Raw genomic sequence first — 21333 nt, forward strand, 5'->3', positions numbered from 1 at the left:
TCAGACCTATCCTCCACAATGACCAACCCAATCCTATACCACAAAAGTAAACTCACTCAGAAACTTCGGATCAAACTCCAACTTCCACACTGGCGAAAGGATTAAAAATGTCCACTGGACCTTTGAAAAACTCGATACCCAAAATTCCACCAGACTTATCCTTACTCTCCATCAATGTGAATGGCTTAAACTGTCCTCTAAAGAGGCATAGGTTAGCTGACTGGATACAAAAACTCAAGCCAGATATTTGTTGCATACAAGAGTCACATCTCAACTTAAAAGACAAATACAGACTCAGGGTGAAAGGATGGTCATCCATATTTCAGGCAAATGGCAATCAGAAAAAAGCAGGTGTTGCAATTTTATTTGCAGATACAGTAGGCTTTAAACCATCAAAAGTAAGGAAGGACAAGAATGGTCACTTCATATTTGTTAAGGGTAATACTCAATATGACGAGATCTCAATTATTAATATCTATGCACCCAACCAGAATGCACCTCAATTTATAAGAGAAACTCTAACAGACATGAGTAACTTGATTTCCTCCAGCTCCATAATCTTGGAGATTTCAACACTCCCTTGGCAGTGTTGGATCGATCTTCCAGAAAGAAGCTGAGCAAAGAAATCTTAGATTTAAACCTAACCATCCAATATTTAGATTTAGCAGACATCTACAGAACATTTCATCCCAACAAAACTGAATACACATTCTTCTCATCAGCCCACGGAACTTACTCCAAAATTGATCACATTTTAGGTCACAAGTCTAACCTCAGTAAATTTAAAGGAATAGAAATTATTCCATGCATCTTTTCGGACCATCATGGAATAAAACTTGAATTGAGTAACAACAGGAATCTGCATACCCATACAAAAACATGGAAGTTAAATAACCTTATGCTGAATGATAGCTGGGTCAGAGATGAGATTAAGAAAGAAATCACCAATTTTTTGGAACAAAATGACAATGAAGACACAAACTATCAGAACCTCTGGGACACTGCAAAGGCAGTTCTAAGAGGGAAATTTATAGCACTGCAAGCCTTCCTCAAGAGAACGGAAAGAGAGGAAGTTAACAACTTAATGGGACATCTCACGCAACTGGAAAAGGAAGAACATTCCAACCCCAAACCCAGTAGAAGAAAAGAAATAACCAAAATTAGAGCAGAATTAAATGAAATTGAAAACAAAAGAATAATACAACAGATCAATAAATCAAAAAGCTGGTTTTTTGAAAAGGTCAATAAAATAGATAAACCTCTGGCCAACCTAATCAGGAAAAAAAGAGTAAAATCTCTAATATCATCAATCAGAAACAACAAAGACGAAATAACCACAGACTCATCAGAAATCCAAAAAATCCTTAATGAATATTACAAGAAACTTTATTCTCAGAAATATGAAAATCTGAAGGAAATAGACCAATACTTGGAAGCACGCCACCTTCCAAGACTTAACCAGAATCAAGTGGAAATGTTGAACAGACCCATAGCAAGTTCAGAAATAGCATCAACTATACAAAACCTCCCTAAAAAGAAAAGCCCGGGACCAGATGGTTTCACGTCAGAATTCTACCAAACCTTTAAAGAGGAATTAGTACCTATATTACTCAACCTGTTCCAAAATGTAGAAAAAGAAGGAAGACTACCCAACACGTTCTATGAAGCAAACATCACCCTGATCCCCAAACCAGGAAAAGACCCAACAAGAAAAGAAAATTATAGACCAATATCACTAATGAAGATAGATGCAAAAATATTCAACAAGATCCTAACAAACAGAATCCAACAACACATCAAACAAATTATACATCATGACCAAGTTGGTTTTATCCCAGGGTCTCAAGGCTGGTTCAATATACGTAAATCTATAAATGTAATTCAGCACATAAACAAATTAAAAAACAAAGACCATATGATTCTCTCAATTGATGCAGAAAAAGCTTTTGATAATATCCAGCATCCCTTCATGATCAGAACACTCAAGAAAATTGGTCTAGAAGGGACTTTTCTTAAACTGATAGAGGCTATCTACAGCAAACCCACAGCCAATATCATATTGAATGGAGTTAAATTGGAATCATTTCCACTCAGATCAGGAACCAGACAAGGCTGCCCATTGTCTCCATTGCTTTTCAACATTGTAATGGAAGTTTTAGCCACCGCAATTAGGGAAGAAAAGGCGATCAAGGGTATCCATATAGGGTCAGAAGAGATCAAACTCTCGCTCTTCGCAGATGATATGATTGTGTATCTGGAAAACACTAGGGACTCTACTACAAAACTCCTAGAAGTGATCAAGGAATACAGCAGCGTCTCAGGTTACAAAATCAACATTCATAAATCGGTAGCCTTTATATACACCAACAACAGTCAAATTGAAAAAGCAGTTAAGGACTCTATCCCATTCACAGTAGTGCCAAAGAAGATGAAATATTTGGGAATTTACCTAACAAAAGACGTGAAAGATCTCTATAAAGAGAACTATGAAACTCTAAGAAAAGAAATAGCTGAAAATGTTAACAAATGGAAAAACATACCATGCTCATGGCTAGGAAGACTCAACATTATCAAAATGTCCATACTACCCAAAGCAATATATAATTTCAACGCACTCCCTATTAAAGCTCCACTGTCATATTTTAAAGATCTTGAAAAAACATTACTTCGTTTTATATGGAATCAGAAAAAACCTCGAATAGCCAAGACATTACTCAGAAATAAAAACAAAACAGGAGGAATCACACTACCAGACCTCAGACTTTACTACAAATCGATAGTGATCAAAACAGCATGGTATTGGCACAAAAACAGAGAAGTAGATATCTGGAACAGAATAGAGAACCAAGAGATAAATCCAGCTACTTACCGCTATTTGATTTTTGACAAGCCAATTAAAAACATTCAGTGGGGAAAAGATACCCTATTTAACAAATGGTGCTGGGTGAACTGGCTGGCAACCTGCAGAAGACTGAAATTGGACCCACACCTTTCACCATTAACTAAGATAGACTCTCATTGGATTAAAGATTTAAACTTAAGACATGAAACTATAAAAATACTAGAGGAGAATGCAGGGAAAACCCTTGAAGAAATTGGTCTGGGTGAGTATTTCATGAGGAGAACCCCCCGGGCAATTGAAGCAGCTTCAAAAATACACTACTGGGACTTGATCAAACTAAAAAGCTTCTGCACAGCTAAGAACACAGTAAGCAGAGCAAGCAGACAGCCCTCAGAATGGGAGAAGATATTTGCAGGGTGTAACTCTGACAAAGGTTTAATAACCAGAATCCACAGAGAACTCAAACGCATCAGCAAGAAAAAAACAAGGGATCCCATCGCAGGCTGGGCAAGGGATTTGAAGAGAAACTTCTCTGAAGAAGACAGGTGCAAGGCCTTCAGACATATGAAAAAATGCTCATCATCTTTAATCATCAGAGAAATGCAAATTAAAACTACTTTGAGATATCATCTAACTCCAATGAGACTAGCCTATATCACAAAATCTCAAGACCAGAGATGTTGGCGTGGATGCGGAGAAAAGGGAACACTTTTGCACTGCTGGTGGGAATGCAAATTAATACATTCCTTTTGGAAAGATATATGGAGAACACTCAGAGATCTAAAAATAGATCTGCCATTCAATCCTGTAATTCCTCTGCTGGGCATATACCCAGAAGACCAAAAATCACAACATAACAAAGATATTTGTACCAGAATGTTTATTGCAGCCCAATTCATAATAGCTAAGTCATGGAAAAAGCCCAAGTGCCCATCGATCCACGAATGGATTAATAAATTGTGGTATATGTATACCATGGAATACTATGCAGCCTTAAAGAAAGATGGAGACTTTACCTCTTTCATGTTTACATGGATGGAGCTGGAACATATTCTTCTTAGTAAAGTATCCCAAGAATGGAAGGAAAAATACCCAATGTACACAGCCCTACTATGAAACTAATTTGGGACTCTCACATGAAAGCTATAACCCAGCTACAACTTAACAATAGGGGGAAGTGGGAAAGGGGGGGGTGGGTAGAGGGAGGGGAATCGGTGGGATCACACCTGTGGTGCATATTATAGGGGTATTTGCGAAACTTGGTAAATGTAGAATGTAAATGTTTTGGCACAGTAACTGAGATAACGCCGGAAAGGCTATGTTAACCACTGTGATAAAAATGTGTCAAATGGTTTATGAAGTGAGTGTATGATGCCCCATAATCATATCATTGTATACAGTTATGATTTAATAAAAAAAATTAAAAAAAAAAAAAAGAAAGGAGTAAAAGAAAACATTATGGAAATGCTTCAGGACATTGGTTTGGGCCAAAAAAATTTGGTAAGACCTCAAAAACACAAACAACAAAAGCAAACATAGATAACTGGGGTTTCATTAACTAAAAAGTTTCTACACAGCAAAGGAAATAACACAGTGAAGAAGACATCCTACAGAACGGGAGAAAATATTTTCAAATTACCCATTCAAAAAGAGATTAATAACCAAAATATGCAAAGGACTCAAACAACTCAGTAGCAAGAAACAAATAATTCAGTTTAAAATATGGGCAAATGATCTGAATAAATTTTACAGAAAAATTCATATAAATGGCAAAAAAGTATATGAAAAATGCTCAACATCACTGATGATAAGGGAAATGTAAATCAAAATGACAATAAGATATAATGTCATTCCAATTAAAATTGTTATCATAAACAAAAGTAACAGATGCTGGCAAGGATGTAGAAGGGGGGAATACTAGCATGCTACAAATATTAGGAAATACAAATTAGGACAGCCACTACAGGAAACAGTATGGAGTTTTTGCAGAAAAACTAAAAATAGATCTACCATACAATCTAGAAATACCACTGCTGGGTATACAAGGGCTGTCTGAAAAGTATACAGCCATGTAATTTGAGAAATATAAAAAAAGCAACTGGATATACTGGACAGCCCTCGTATATCCAAAAGAAAGGAACTCAGTATATTGAAGATATGTCCCATATTTATTGAAGCACTGTTCACAACTGCCAATATATGAACTCAGCCTGTGTTCATCAATGAATGAATGAATGAAGAAAATGTGGTATAGACACATAATGGAATACTATTTAGCCATAAAACAAATGAAACCCTGTTATTTGCAACAATTATAAATGGAACTGGAGGTTATTAAGTGAAATAAGCCAGCATAGAAAGACAAATATCCATGTAGTCACTCACATGAGGACGCTATAAGAAGTCAATCTCATGGAGACAGCCAGTAGAACCATAGTTACCAGAGGCAGAGAAGGGAAAGCAGGGGATGAAGAAATTGATTAATTGGTACAGAAATATGAGTAGGTAAAAGAAATACACCCTAGTGTTCAATAGCACAGTAGGTTGGCTATAGCTAAAAATAACTTATTATATGTTTCAAAACAGCTAGAAGAGAAGATCTGGAATGTTCCCAATATGGAGAAATGATAAATGTTTGAGGTGATGGATATCCCAATTAACCTGATTTGCTTATGACACACTGTAAATGTATATCAAAATATCACATGTACCCCATAAATGTGTATGATTATCATGTATCAATTTTAAAAATCTCTATTTAGAGACATTCCAAAAAAAGTTCCAATATTACTTGATAAGGATAATGTTAAGCTTTTAATTTGTTTAACAGTTACTGCTACGTTTTTCACTTATGTTGTGTCTTTAATCTTCACAATTTTCCTTTGATGTTGGCATTGTATACCCCATTTTGTAGTTAAATGAAGTAGTATTCAGAAAGAAGGAGCAGCCTACCCCGGGCACCCAGCCACTAAGAGGGGGAAGGAAGCATGATGTAGGTTACCCCCATCCTGAGCCCAGGGCTCTCTTAATTAGTCTTCGTGCATTTTCCTTGTGCATGATTCTACTATTTCCTTAGCAGAGAGCAGAGACAGAACAGAATGAGTAGGAAACTACCCAGCAGTTTTCTGGGAACTGAAAACCGCTGTAGACAGCCCTGGGCCTCAAGGAGAGGGCAGCACCGTCGTGGATGTTAGAAAGAGGAGTGGCCAAAGACAAGAGGCCCCCTGGTGATAGTGCCAGCTTTCACAGGATTTCCCACAACCCTCGTCTTTATTTTTATTTCTTGTAATTAAGGATCTTTCTGTGCATAAAATGATCGCGGTCAATGCAGGTCAAAAAATATTCAGGAAGCATATTCATACCAAACAAGTCAGAACCACAAGTATCATATTTGGGGATCAGGCTAAACCCTTAGCCTCCTATGGCAGAGGGAAAGGCTGTGGTTTGAATCAGAGCTTTCTGAGTGAAGTAGGTAACAAAATGCTTCAAGGAAGACATTTCACCCTCAGGAGCAGATTATGAGACAATCAAAATTAGAGCACTTGACAGCATAGGCTTATAGGGACAATGAATGGGGCCTGACTAGACCATGTTATAGGTTGTAAACACAAATGGGTTCAGACCCTTTTGGCAAGTTGTTGGAGATCTTAAGTCATTTGCACTCAGTATTCAATGAACAGAGGCAGCCCTGTCAGATGCAAGGATGCTGGCTAGTCTGAGGGATGCCTGTGCAAAGGGAGGGTCCCCCGCTTTGGTGACAGGAGGACAGTTTTGATTTGTGGTATAAGTTCACATGCACTTTGTTTCAGCATCAGTTGGCAAAAATAGATTCCTAGTTTCTATGTTCTTCTTTTGACCTCGATCAGTAAAAACTCACCTTCCAAGGGTGAAAATTGCTTCCATTTATTAAAAACCTGCTACGTGTCAGTTATTACCATGTCCCTTTTCTAGCTAAGAAATCTCACCTCTGGAACTAGTAAGGGACTTGCTCAATGCTAAACAGCTAAGTTGTTGACACTCACTGTGGCCAGCCCTGACACTTGAGAGCACCAGATCCTTTCAGGGCTCACCATCCTTGGGGTGGCTGTGGGCAGAACTGCCTGGCTCACATACACATGATGAAGGGTGTACAACTTGCATACAGCCTTACACCAAGAAGTTCCTCTCACCCTACCAGTTTCCCAATCTGTTCACAGGTAATATCTAGACTAGAGACTAGGGGCATCTCAAGAGGCTCAGCATCTGTGCCAAATGCTCTTCCAGGAGCCCTCAGAAGATCCCTCACCCATCTCTGAATTAGACAAACTAGACCATGCACTCCTGGAATGCTGCATGGCCCCTGGAAGGTATTTGACACATGCTGCCTCTTCCTGTCCACACCATTTTCCTATATATTACATCTTGGCCTGTAACTACCATGGGTGTTTTAGAGTTCTCTCAAAGCTGGTCTGGAGTAAATGTTTCATCACAATCTTTCCAAACTTTGAGTTAATAAATATAAGTATTTAGTATTTGTAAGTACCTCTTGTAGTGTGGATACCTCATTTATGTGAGTCTCACCAGAAGCTCTCTGAGGAAGATACCACCATTATCCCAATATAAATGAAGACACTGAAAGGTTACATCACTGGCTTAACAGTGGAGAAGGCTGTGGTCTGAATCAGAGCTTTCTGAGTGAAGTAGGTAACAAAATGCTTCAAGGAAGACATTTCACCCTCAGGAGCAGATTATGAGACAATCAAAATTAGAGCACTTGACAGCATAGGCCTGTAGGGACAATGAATGGGGCCTAACTAGACCATGGTATAGGTTGTAAACACAGATGGGTTCAGACCCTTTTGGAAACTTTGGCAAGTTGGCCCTATTGCCATTCGTAAGATGAGTGCCTACACAAGAAATCTTCAAACCATAAAAATTGGTATTTCCAATGGACACAATTCTCAAGCTCTACCTGCTACTTAAAATGCTACTTGTAAAAACAATTCGCTACCAATTTAGGTAGCCTCCATAATATTTCAGTCTGTAATTAACTTTCCTCAGAGGCTAAGCAGAGAGAAAGAGGATCACAGGAGCTCTCACCTTTATCTTGTCTATAGTTCTTTAGCCCCGTCTTCTTATCTTGTCTGAGATGACTTCTGACTTTGTCGTATCCTACTTTTAAATAAAGTATCCTATGCCTTTCTTTGTCTATGATCAGGTTTGCATTTTTTCCCCCAAGAAAAACACTATTCAATTCTCATCTTCAAAGTAGAAAACCAGTCTCTTAACAATGAACAAATCATCGACCAGCAGGAAATGTGAACAAACTTTGAAATTCTGGAGAAAAAAGATGCATCACACACAGCCAAGTAAATAAGAAACATCTAATTCTAATTCATCTTTTTTCTCATTGTATCTAAAATCCAGTCATGCCAACCGCCCATTAATTTCTGCATGGCTCATTTCCTACACACCAAAGGAAAAGCCTTACACTTATTAACTAGAAAATTTTTTAACAACAAACTAACAAGCCCAACTTTGTCACAAAAAGCTGTTTGAAATAAAACTAAATAACTTCTGAATCTAACAAGTTATTATTTCTACCATATGTGGGTGCTGCTGACCAAATTATGAAAGGGTTATGTGTATAGGGTTTAAAGGGTTTTTGTTTATTTTTTTCTTGTTTAGATCTAGCTTTAGTTTAGTTTTGTTTTGCAAGAATGAGAAAGCAGAAGTACCTCCTAATCAACAGAACAGTTCCGGAAAGCCTGGAGGTTATGCGCGCTGCCTTCAGCCGGGACCCGGGAAGGAAGTGCCTGATGCTGGCCCTGTGTAGCTTAGGTTTTTCTTTTTCCTGCAGTTTTTAGCTCAGAAGAATTGCCCACCAGGGAATCCCTCCATTTCTTCCCAGACGTGGGCACATGTGGCTCTCTCAGGGGTCCCACAATCGCAAGCCGTGAGTGCTTGGGTGTGTTTATATTCATTGCACACTTATTGAAAAGTGTGTATGTGTGTTGGGGGAGGGGCATCAAAGAGAGAGAGGAAGAGAAGGCCACTGGGAGACCCACTGATTCTGTGACCATTTGAGCACTCTGTAGTCGGCAGCTTCTGGAGCCAGGCGTTCCCCATGGTACACAGCTCAGAGATGACACTCTCCTGGAAAATCCTTCTGGTGGCTCCTCTGTTCTTCCTCCTACCCCTTCACTCCTCGGCCTCGCCAGCCTACCGCAACCAGCTGGGCACCACCCACTTCAACAGCCACACCTGTGTAGGTATGTAAATATTTTTGCATATTTTATGTGGCTACATGTGTGATAACGGGGTCCAATATTTTGCTTGCATAATAAACCACCTACTGAATGACATCCACATTTGTAAGATTCCAAGTAAAACACTGATAAACACTCTGACATAAAAAATAGTCTAAGAGTAAGCCTTCACACTACGTACAGTTGTTAGTTTGAATTAGTCATAGAAGTCTGTCCACCTCCTTGGGTGATTGGAATGTTTTATCCAGTTGTAACAGTCTGGAATTCTTACTCCTTTCCACAGGCTTCAAACTCAGACATACACATCAGAATCTGAATTGCTGCGCTCCTTCTCCCTTTCTCTCCCATCCTTTACTGGCTGTGAAACCTTGAGCATGTTATTGAACCTTCTCTGTGCATCTGTGTCCTTAGTGGTGACAAGTATTTCCCAGGGATACTGTGAGAATTGTAATCATGCCTGTAAATTTGTGGCATTTGTACCCAGTAAGGACGCAATCATCTCAGCTTCCATCTTTGTCTCAGGGAGTCCAGACTTGATCACCTGGAGACTTTGAGCACTGACTAAGTATGGCTGCTTGACTTATCTTTCATTGAAGTGTTTTGTTTCTGAGTTCATTTGTTTGTTTTAGGACAGTAGGGAGTGGGGCAAGATCTTTGATATTCACATTGTAGCTGGAGGGTCTGGAATAGTGATGGGTAGTTAGAAAGGACAGTCCATGGAGCCACATGGACTCAGAACTCTGAGTAGCAACTCTTCAATAAGCAGACCTCAAAGTACAGCCCCAACTTGAGAAGCCAAAAAAAAAAAAAAGAGCCCTAGGGCAAGTATGGTGGCCACATGTTACAAATGGAAACTATGAACACAGAGTCTGACCCTCATGAATTATTTCTGGGGACAGTATGGAAAAACAGCAGAATTAGTCCTATTTCCTGACCCAAGGTCATTATACATTGTAGGAGATACATCAACTGGTTTCAAAGTTTCCTTTTAAATTAAAACCTTAAGACCCAGATTCTCTGGGGAGTCTATTTTCTAGAGGTCTGTGGTCCCTTAGAACATGCCTGGAAGCGTATTCTCACCTAGGATTTGGTTTTCTTAATTATTTGTCACCATTTCATTTTCTCAAAGCAAAACCCTGAAGCCTGTCAAATGCAAATACACGTGAGAAAGGCTCACGTGAAATGAGTTCTAAAACTAGCCTGCTTTCAGATTAGAAGTGTGAATTTAGGAAGTGTAACTTGAGATCCTTGGGTCTTAACTTCAGTACAATGGATAGCAGATACTCACCCCTTTCCTGCCCCATTCCCAGTGAGGACATAGAAAAGTAGAAGGAGTTGTTGGGGGGATTCCAGGATGGGGTTGCTCTGGTTATTTAATATTACATAGAAAATTAAAATAATAACCATTCTGTTCAATTAAATATCCTGATTTTGTGGGTCAGGAATTTGGACGCCATCCAGTGATTCTACTGCTCCACATAGGAGTGGTCACTAGGTGGTATTCTGATGGTGGATTTGATGGGTCGGAGACCATCAAGGCAGCTGCACTCACATGTTTGGTACCTTGTGGGCAGAAAACAGCCTACATGTGGCAGTTTCAGGGAAGTGGACCGTCTTACATGGCAGCTCAGGAATCCCAAAGAGAGACTTCCAAAAAGACAGAATCTGAAAAGTGGCATGGTATCACTTCTGTCATCTTCTATTGCTTGAAGCATTCAAGGTCCCTCCTCCCAGGCTCAAGGGAAGAGAAGATAAGGCCCCTCATGCTTATGGGGAGTGTCAAGAAATTTGTGGTCATCCCTGCTTGCCAAAGGGGTTCACTTTGGTTGCCCACACAAATATTCCGTGGCCCCCAAAGTTTGGGGAATCTTGCTGATTAAGTCTGAGGATGATTTAACACCCATTTCTGCAGCAACTCACGACTTCTGGCTAACTCTTCCTAGAGGACTTATTCACCTGTCTTTATCCTAAGCAGAAATGTGGGTGTCAGAGAAAGCTGTTCATGGGATTAGTGTTGACGGAGTACTGTCTGTGTGCTGAGATGGGTGCTGAAGGTGGTCCATGCTGGTGTCTTAGTGTCTGAAATTGGATCCTTGGGAAAACAGGCTTAGAAATTTGTATGCAGGGGAGTTTATTGAGGAGTGTTCTTGGGGAAAACAGTAATGAAAGAGGAAGGCAGTGTGAGTGTGGTGGATGGAAGAGGGTTGTGCTGCAATCACAGGGGAAAAAATGCCTAATCAATTCCACTGAGAGCTCTGGGACTAAAATAGCTCTTTAAAGTTGTCCTGAAGTGGGCTCAGGTCCTGTGACTTCCTCACTTCCTCACTTCCTGCACTGGGTGCAAACTTACCTCAGGGGAGGCGCTGTAACTTCAAAACATCTACCTTTGGTGGAGGCAATTCCTAGCAAGGGACTCAGACACCGACTGGTGGATCTTTCAGAAAAACACTTCCTGCCGCTGGGGGAGTGAATACCTCCTAAAAGGGGTCCTGGGATGCACTTCCTGACAGCACAGAAATGTGGGAAGTGTCTTGGGAGCAGCCTCACTCATAGTGGGTGGCAAGAGGAAGCACTTCATGGAGGAGGGAGAGAGGATAAGGAATTGATGTCTGGGCTTCTGCTAACACTACCTTGTTAACACAAGCAGGATTATATGCCTTCAAGCCATCTCACAGAGATGCAGTCCCCAAACATTTCCACTAGTTCACGCCACTCTTCACTTGGTCACTGTATGCCAGGCCCTGCACTCTGTTTTTTCTTAAAAAACAAAGAAGAAAAAGTTTTAAAATTCATTGTCCAGTTTAAAGGAAAATAAGGAATCTGGAGCCTGACACAATTCTCTAAAATCAATGATGAACCAGACGCTCAGTGCATCGATGGTGCCCAGCTGGCTACTCTGGAACTTTGTAAACTACAGTTCACTGGAAATGCTGCAGATGGCTGTGGAGCACAGGATAGAAGCACACACCTGCTGACTGCTTGTAAATTCACCACAGGAAGGTGAAACTATAACCTGGGTGGGAAAGAGAAGACTGTGGGAAAACTTTAGAGTTTTAGAAATGTTGCCAGTCAAAAAAAAAGAAGCTTCAGTTGTGTCAAAGACTCAGTTGCAGGCACCTCCCTCCTGAAAGACCCTGGGTAACAAAAACCTTGATGAGCAAAAGCTGAGTAGGCAGTTAGCTTTCTAATCATCCCAACTGAGCAATAATTCCTCTTTGTTGTTTTTTAATTGCCCTTCTCATATAAAGTCTTAACCTTTGTCATAAAAGTATATGCTTGCCTTGATTTATAAGATCATAGTAAAATAAAATATTTATATCACCTTCCCAACACATATAAGTGGTTTTTCTTTCCTATTTTTCATTGAGTTCAATTTAGTTAATTGGGTTCCATCTATTTATATGAAGATGAGCATTTAGTAATCTTCTGCTTCATCTGCATAAAATTTGCTTTCCTACTGGTTATAGCCATTCTTACAGCCCCCTGACACTTCTCCAGGGGGGGAGTTGCCTTCCATCTTTTCTCTGAGTTGAGTCTGGACTAATTGGTCTGATATTTAGGGAAAGTAACTATATCTGAGTATTCTTCAGCCATACAAATTACATTTGGCAGTTAATAATTATAATAATGTCTAACTTTCATTGAGTCCTTACTGTATGATAAACTGTCTTCCAGAAAGTAGACATGTATTAACTCATTTAATCATTAAATCACCTTATGGAGTGTGTAGTATCATTATCCTCATCTGGTAGGTGAAAGACACAGATGGAATTAGTAACTTGTTCAAGGTTAGCTAGTTAAAACTTGGCTTATTCCTTGCTGTAATTGTGATTATGTTGTTTCTGAAGTTACTAAGGGTGATATATTTTACCCCATTTTTTTTTTTTTTTTTGGCCGGGGCTGGGTTTGAACCCACCACCTCCAGCATATGGGACTGGTGCCCTACTCCTTGAGCCACAGGTGCCGCCCTATTTTACCCCATTTTTATGACTGCATTATTGAGATGTAATTCATACATCATAAAGTTTAACCTTTTAAAGTATAAAAGTGGCATTGATTATAAGCATAAGTTGTGTGTCGATCACCAATATCTAATTCCATAGCATTTCATCACCCTCCTCCCCCAAATTCCACTCTCTTTAGCAGTCATTCCCAATTTCCTTCTTTCTCCAGCCCCTGGAAATCACTAATCTATTTTCTGTCTATATGGATATTTCATATAAGTAGAACAATATAATATGTGGCCTTATGCTACAGGCTTCTTTAGCTTAGTATATAACGTTTTCAAGGTTCATTCATTTTGTAGCATGTATCAGCCTCATTTTTTTTCTTATGGCTGAATATTATTCCATTGTGTGGATATATCCCATTTTGTTTACCTATTCAATGTGGACTTTTGAGGGGACAGTCTTGATATGTTTCCCAGGCTCATCTTAAACTCTTGGGTTCTAGTAATCCTCCTGCCTCAGCCTCTAGAGCAGTGGTTCTCAAACTTCCTAATGCCACGATGTATTTTCATTGGTACAAAGGGATCGTGACCCACAGGTTGAGAACCACTACTCTAGAGTAACTGTGGTTATAGGTGTGCACTACTATGTCCAGCTATCTATTTGTTATTGATGGAAATTTGAATTGTTTCCACTTCTTGGCGATTATAAACAATTCTGCTATGACTATTTATGTACAAGCGTTTGTGTGGACATGTCTTTTTACTTGTCTTGGATGTATGCATGCCTAGGGATGGACTTTTGGGAACATATGAAGGTCTGACAATTAAGTTTGCAAATTCATCCTAGAAAAAGTGCTACCCTGTTTCCCCGAAAATAAAACATCCTCCAAAAATAAGACCTACTTACAGGAAAGATAAGACATCCCCTGAAAATAAGACCTAGCACATCTTTGGGAGCACACTGTCTTATTTTCGGGGAAATAGGGTACATACCTCATTGCTGAATATCACTATAGTCATCTTCAAAGTACTTCCCTTGGGAAGCAATACACAGATACCAGTACCCAGTCCACCCTTCAAAGCAATTTTGGAATTCTTTTTCTGGAATGACTATCAGAGCTGTTGTCACATGAGATCTGAGAATTAAGTTTATGCACTTGCCATAATGTGCTTACATTGGTAGCACTGTATAAACAACTCAGCAATTTTCATTACCTTGGTATATCAGTGTCTCACAGCTGTGTTCATGTTGATGTGTGGCAGTGTCTTGCTTAATGGCATCCGTTACTGTTGTGTGTTTCTGTATCTCATGTGATGATAGTTCTGATGGTCATTCCAGAAAAAGAGTTCCAAAATTGCTTTGAAGGGTGGTTTCCTCTTTCCTTATGTCCATTCCTTTATCTTATTTCCCAGACACTGAGTCACCAACCACCATTTCAGCAACCAGGAGTGAACCACCTTAGGATGCAAGTAATAGGAATCACCTTGATCTAAACTAAACAAAAAGGGAGGAAAGCTTTCTCAAATGAATTAATTTTAGAATCACAAAGCAGAAAGACAAGCCCAAAAAACAAGCCAGGAGCAAAAATTATGGGAATTTTCTGTCCCTCAGACTAGCTGGTTTGATGCTCCCGGCCCTTTGGTGAAGTTCACTCCCATAGTCCTGAGCTTGCATGTATATTTCAGCCCACACAGAGATGAGCTCTCCTTCTGGTTGCCAACTCCAGCTTCCTAGGAGAGGGAATCTGGGCTAAGTCTTCAGAGCACTAAATACGAGACAGGTAGGAGTGAGGACAGCTCGAGGTACAGATATGGGTGCCAGGAGTGTGGAGGAGGGCAGCTCTTGCAGAACAGAGAGATTGTCGTGACTGGAGAGATACTCCAAAAGTAGCCACCACAGAAATTACTGAGCTGTTGAGCCCAAATCCCCATCATAAAAAACAGTCCATCTTCAGTCTCAAAGAGGAGTCCTCCAGTGGAGACACAGCCAGTACACCTGGGGACAGGGTCTTGAATTCATTCTCAAATCAGACCTGAGCTGGGGGAGGCCCCAGTGTCCCCATCCCCAATTTGCCATATTTGTTAGCACCAAACAATGCATCCCATTTGAACAATAAGGAAACCTTGGCTTGACTGGGCTTGGACAGGCTGTGCCTTTCTCTGCCACTTTTCAAATGTTATAGGATCAATAATAAGCCATGTTCATTTTTGCAAAACATCATTTTCTATACATGGATGATTTAGAGAGAAAGTAATCCTTTTGTTTCTAAGTCATTGACATTTAAATTAATTCAGTGAATTTTGAGGGGGGTTTTAAAGCACTATTTGGTACTCAGGAAGCCTTTTAAAAGGTTAAGGAGGTGGGGAACACTTTTTCCATCATTCACATTTGGCTAAATATATAAAATGCCTTCAGAGTCAGGGTTATAATCCTCTCCCTCCACCCGCACACCCCACACAGAGTAGTCTGAGATGATTTCATAGTTTGAATGATAAAGAGACAGGGGTGCCCCTGTGGGCATTCTGAGTGATAAAATAGCAGTGTCACTGACAAAAATAGGAATAATCTAGACAGAGCCAGCAGAGAAGGTTGAAAATTTATTATTACAACTTAGATACACAGAAATTTCACTTTTTCTGTTTCTCTGTAACTGATCTTGTTCATAAGACACCATTTCTGTCCATAGCAGAAAACATTTCATCTTGCCCATTTATGTGTTTAAATCTTGTCTCCTTTAGGTAACTCAGCTTCTCTTCCCTTCCTCACCTATACAGGTTTGTAAGCCCTTACTATCAACCTGATAGTCACAGTTCTTGGCCTGTTGGGGTGAGTCTCTGTTCTCAGAGCTCCCATAGTAGAAACTTTGTGTCTGGTGGAGTCCTTGGTCTTGGCTCAGCAAAGCAGTCTAGGTGGTCGCCCTGCATCTAACTCACATTCTGCCCCAGCAGGCTCTGCAAATACACAGAGCCTAGCCCAACTGCCCTTGGTTGTCTAGACACAGCTACTGTTCTCTGTACTTGACCTTCACTATGGCAATGTTCATACACACTGTCTCCTCTCCTTCATCTTCTACTTTTATTTTAAAATTATCATTGAATTTAACCCCAATTTTACCACAATTGGTAGGTTTTTGATCATCTGAATTTTCCAAATACTCCATGCCTCATCTACCTTTCTTTTTCCTGAATTGTTCTGAGCTTGTGAGCCTGAAGAAAAGACCACGATGACACAAGAAGAATGTCCACAGCTTTGGTGGAAGGTCGCACAGTGAGTAAAACCAAAAGAATCCAAGATGACAGCATGTCGTTCTTTGGGAAGAAAACAAATACTCTTTTTTTCTTTTGTAATCGTACTATTGGAAAGTACACAAAGCATTTTTAAATGTATTATAGGAAAGAGGGAAAAAAGAAGTTGCAAAGCATTAAGCAGAGTAAAATCCCCACTGAGTTATAATGTGCCCGTCTCTCTACTGATAAAGCTATCTTTCTAGACAGAACAACCACCAAAATGTTAATAGTGCTTATACAGTTATCTCTGGAGAGGGATGCTGCTAGTGATTTATATTATCTTTTTGGTGCTTTTCTGAATTTTCCACATTTTCTATATGAGCTTATGGAAGTAATTGTAAGGCAGGCGTTCGGAGGAGCAAAGCATGGACTCTCAGACAGACAGCCTGGGTTTGAATCCTGACTCTGCCACTCTGGGCCAATGTGACCCTGGGGCTTCACCTTCCACATTTACTTCACCCATTTGCAAGATGAGAATTAAAGAGGACAGTATAGATGACTAAACAAATAAATACACACAGAGGATTCAGAACGGTGCATGGTACACAGCCAGTACACAAAGTAGTTGTGATTATTCTTTCGGAAATAAGGAAAGAAATACATTGAAATTATGCTTTTGAAGTCCCAAAATTAAACCTCTTGTAAAGCATAGTTCTGAGTAACTGAATAATTTTACACCAATCTATATCTGATATAGATACAAATTCTCATTTCTCAGGTGTCTTTGGGGAAGATTCATTTATAAAGAAAGATTTAAGTGTATTAGCTTTCTATTGATGTGTCATAAATTGCCAAACACGTGTCAGCTTAAATCAACCCAAATTTATTATCTCATAGGTTCTGCATATCAGATGTCTGGAAACAACATAATTGGGTTCTTGGCTCAGGGTTTGACAAAGCTAAAGTCAAGATGTTGGCCAGGGTATCAATTGATTTGGAACTCAGGTCCTCTTTCAAGTTCTCTGGTTGTTGGCAGACTTTAATCATTTGCAGGACTGAAGTCTCATTTGTTTACTAGCTTGGGACCACTGTCAATGACTAGAGGCTGCCCCTCTTCTTGAGATGTGAGCAACATGCTATTTCTTTCTTGTTCAAAACCAGGTGGTGAAAATACTATATTTAAAGGGCTCTCCCAAATAAAAAATAAAATAAAAGGCTCCCCTGATTATGCCCAGTCCACCTCAGAAAATCTTGATTAACTCAAAGTGAACTGATTAGGGTGTTTGACTACATATGCAAATCCCTTTTGTCAACACCACATAACAATACAATCATGGAGGTTGCAGGTTCTGTTTCTGTGTACACTAAGAGGCGGAAGTCTTAAAATTCTGCCTACTACACATAGAAATGCTTTTAAAAGACAAAAAAAAAAAAAAGAATAAAGAAAAACAAACCATAAAGCAAAAAAATAAGAAAACAACAACAAAAAATAAAAGGCCTTCAAACAAAATACCCAGATAATATCACAAAAGAGAATATGAAAATTTATGTGGCTTAGTTCCAAAGTGATTTACCAAATAGCCCTGAATACATAATGGAAATTAATATAAGAAGAGTAAGTCACAAACTGAACAAGTTTCTGTTTGGGGTTTTGGTTTGGGGATTTTTGCTTTTTTATCTGCAAAACTTTTCTAAATGGACTTCGCACTCAGAGAATTTGAAAAGAAAACAAATCACTCTAATACCATGCCCTTTTGCTCATAAACTAGTTGTCTTTCAATGTTACAAAAGAGGAAAAATTCCTATCTGAATCACAGTCTGGACAAAATCTATATTTTAAAATGACTCCCACAATTTAACAAAACGTTAAGGCAAATTAGAGCAGATTAACTTGCCCTTTATTTTATTGAACCTAAAACCCAAGTTGCTTCAGATAACAATAAGTATGAGAGAGAATTCTGATTATAATGGCATGAGGAGTTTGGAAATTCCTCTGTGCAAAAGACCAAACATAAAAATGGAAAAACTTTCGCAAGCATTTCAGGGCACTGAACATCACCAATGGCATAGAAATGAGAAATATTTTTTCTTGAAAAATTGTTTGACCTTCAGGAAAAACAGTGAGACTCTACGGCCTTCTTTCCTGGGGCTGCTCTAACTACCCTGCTCTCGGCTTTATTAGAGAGACTAGTAGTTTTATCACTGTGGAAATGGCTGCAAACGCCAGTATGTCTGCTGTTAATGTGGCAAATGATTCAACCAGGGTTCAAAGAGCCATGGCATTACTGGCTAAAAGTAATGGACTAAGTTGGGAATTAACAAGGAGAAACTGCAAATTTGCTGGCTCTGGGGTTTGCTACCAGCTGGAGCAATGGCAATCAGCCAGAGGTCTAGCAGAAAGATCCTGGAAATGATCTGGAGAAGAGTAATAGCAGGTCTGAGATAAACTATCCACATATTTATTCCTCGTGGATTCAGAAACTATGCCTCTAGAGGGGAGCCCTGAGAATGCACAGTGAAAATGAAAAGCCCAGGGAGACTCGACAACTGGCTGAAACTTTGAATGTATTTCCTAACCCACATGTGGATCAGTCAATAGAAGGGAGAAGTCTTATAAGCATGTGTTTCAACAAAATTATGCACAAATCACTGTATGACTCTAACCTCGGTAGATGCAGGAGTGATCCATAGGAAGTCAGGCTGAAAAATGAGCAGAGATATCAGAGATTGTACACTCTGGGGGAAACAGATCTGCAGTCGATCCCAGGAAAGTTACTAGAAGAGCCAACAATCCTCAGAAAATCAAAAATAATCTAAAGTTGCTAAATTTATTGTTTAAACTATCCAGTTTTTAATTAAAAAAAGGTAGACATGCAAAGAAACAGAAAATAGAGACTCATACTTGGTGGAAAAAAGTACTCAATAGAAATGAACTCTGAATGGGTCTAGAAAACAAAGACTTCAAATTACTATTATGACTGTACCCAAAAAATTGAAGAAAATCATAGTAAAAGAATTAAAGGAAAATATTATGTTAATATTCGGCAAGTAGAATTTCAATATACACATAAAGTTAACAACTAAGATCCAAATGGAAATTCTAGACTTGAAACAATAATTAAAATGAAAATTTAGTAGAAGAACTCAACAGAAGATTTGAGTTCAAAGCCAAAAGATTCAATGAACTTGAAAATAGATCAATAGAAATTATCCAGACAAAAGAATAGAGAAAATAAAGATTAAAGAAAAATGAGGAAAGCCTCAGAAGCATATATATTATCCAATATATCTACATTTATGAGGTAAAAGTTCTAGAAGAAGTAGAAAGAGAGAAAGGGGCAGAAAAAAATGGTTGATACCTTTTCAAAATTGAGAAAAAATACTAATGCACAGATCCAAGAATCCAAAAATTCCAAATACACAAGGATAATAAAACCTTGACACTTCATAGTCAAACTTCTAAAAAACGAATACAACATGTAAATCTTGAAAGCAGCAACATTACAACAATTAATAACCTCTCATCAGAAGGTATTAAAATGACATATATGCACACCTCATTTTATTAAGCTTTGCTTTACTGCACTTCACAGATATTGTGTTTTTTACAAATTGAAGGTTTTTGGCAATTCTACATTGAGCAAGTCTACTGATGCCATTTTTCAAACAGCTTATGCTTCCCTCATGTTCCTGTGTCACATTTTGATAATTCTCACATCATTTCAAACATTTTCATCATTATTATATCTATTATGGTTATCTATAAGCAAAAATTTCTGACAATACATTGTGATTGTTTGGGGGCACCAGGAGCTGCACCCATGTGAGGTAACAAACTTAATCAATAAATGATGTGTGTGTTCTGACTGCTCCACTGACCATCCATTTCCCTCCTTCTCCTTGGGCCTCACTATTCCATGAGGCACAACAGTATTGAAATTAGGCCAATTAATAACCCTACAATGACCTCTAAGTGTTCAAGTGAATGGAAGTGTCACATGTTTTGCACTTTAAATCAAAAGCTAGACATGATTAAGCTCAGTGATGAAGGCATATCAAAACTCAAAATAAGTCAAAAACTAAGCCTCTTATGCCAAACATTTAGCCAATTTATGAATACAAACAAAAAGTTATGGAAGGAAATTAAAATTGCTACTTCACTGACCAAACGAATAATAAGAAAGCAAAACAGCCTTATTGCTGATATAAAGTTTTAGTAGTCTGAATAGAAAATCAAATCTTTAAGCCAAAATGTAACCCAGATTAAACCCCTAATTGTCTTCGATTCTATGAAGACTGAGCATTGAGGAATTTGGTGAAGAAGTTTGAAGCTAGTAGAGGTTGGATCATGAAGTTTGAAGGTAAAAGCAACCTTCAAAGCATAAAAATGCAAGGTAAAGCAGCACATGCTGGTGTAAAAGCTACAGCAGGTTATCCAGAAGATCTAGCTAAGACCACGGATGAAGACGGCTACACTTAACAATAGATTATCCATTTTCTCTTGGAAGAAAATGCCATCCAGGACTTACATGGCCCAAGAGAAGGAATCAATGCCTGGCTTCAAAACTTCAAAGAACAGACTGGCTCTATTGTTAGGGACTAATATAGGTGATAGCTTTGAGTAGACGCCTATAATCATATGCCACACTGAAAAACCTGTGGTCCTTAAGAATCATGTTAAATCAACTCTGCCTGCTCTGTAAGTGTAACAACAAAGTCTGGATGACAGCACATCTGTTTATAGCATGGCTTACTGAATATTTTAAAACCACTGTTGAGACACTGCTCAGAAAAAAATAAAAGATTCCTTTCAAAATATTACTGCTCATTTACTATGCACCTGGTCTCCCAAGGGCTATGATGGAGATGTATAGGAGATTAATGTTGTTTTCATGCCTGCAGCCAATGGATCAAATAGTAATTTTAACTTTCAAGTCTGATAATTTAAGAAATACATTTCATAAAGCTACAGCTTCCACAGATAGTGATTCTTCTGATCAATCATTACAAAATAAACTGAAAATCTGTAAAAGATTCACCATGCCAGATGCCACTAAAAAAGTTCA

The 21333-nt window shown here is 38.9% G+C and overlaps 1 protein-coding gene across 2 annotated transcripts in view; it reads left to right on the forward strand.

Moving 5' to 3' along the window:
- Positions 1-8610: 8610 nt before the first annotated feature.
- AOAH (acyloxyacyl hydrolase) overlaps positions 8611-21333 on the forward strand; it is a 320779-nt gene continuing 308056 nt past the window's right edge. For both annotated transcript variants that reach the window (XM_053553720.1, XM_053553721.1), the window contains exon 1: positions 8611-9093. In XM_053553720.1, the coding sequence (XP_053409695.1) occupies positions 8949-9093 (145 nt within the window). In that variant the 5' untranslated portion in view covers positions 8611-8948. The remainder of the gene's footprint in view (positions 9094-21333) is intronic.

This window comes from Nycticebus coucang, chromosome 11, assembly GCF_027406575.1.
Source record: "Nycticebus coucang isolate mNycCou1 chromosome 11, mNycCou1.pri, whole genome shotgun sequence".
NCBI lineage: Eukaryota > Metazoa > Chordata > Mammalia > Primates > Lorisidae > Nycticebus > Nycticebus coucang.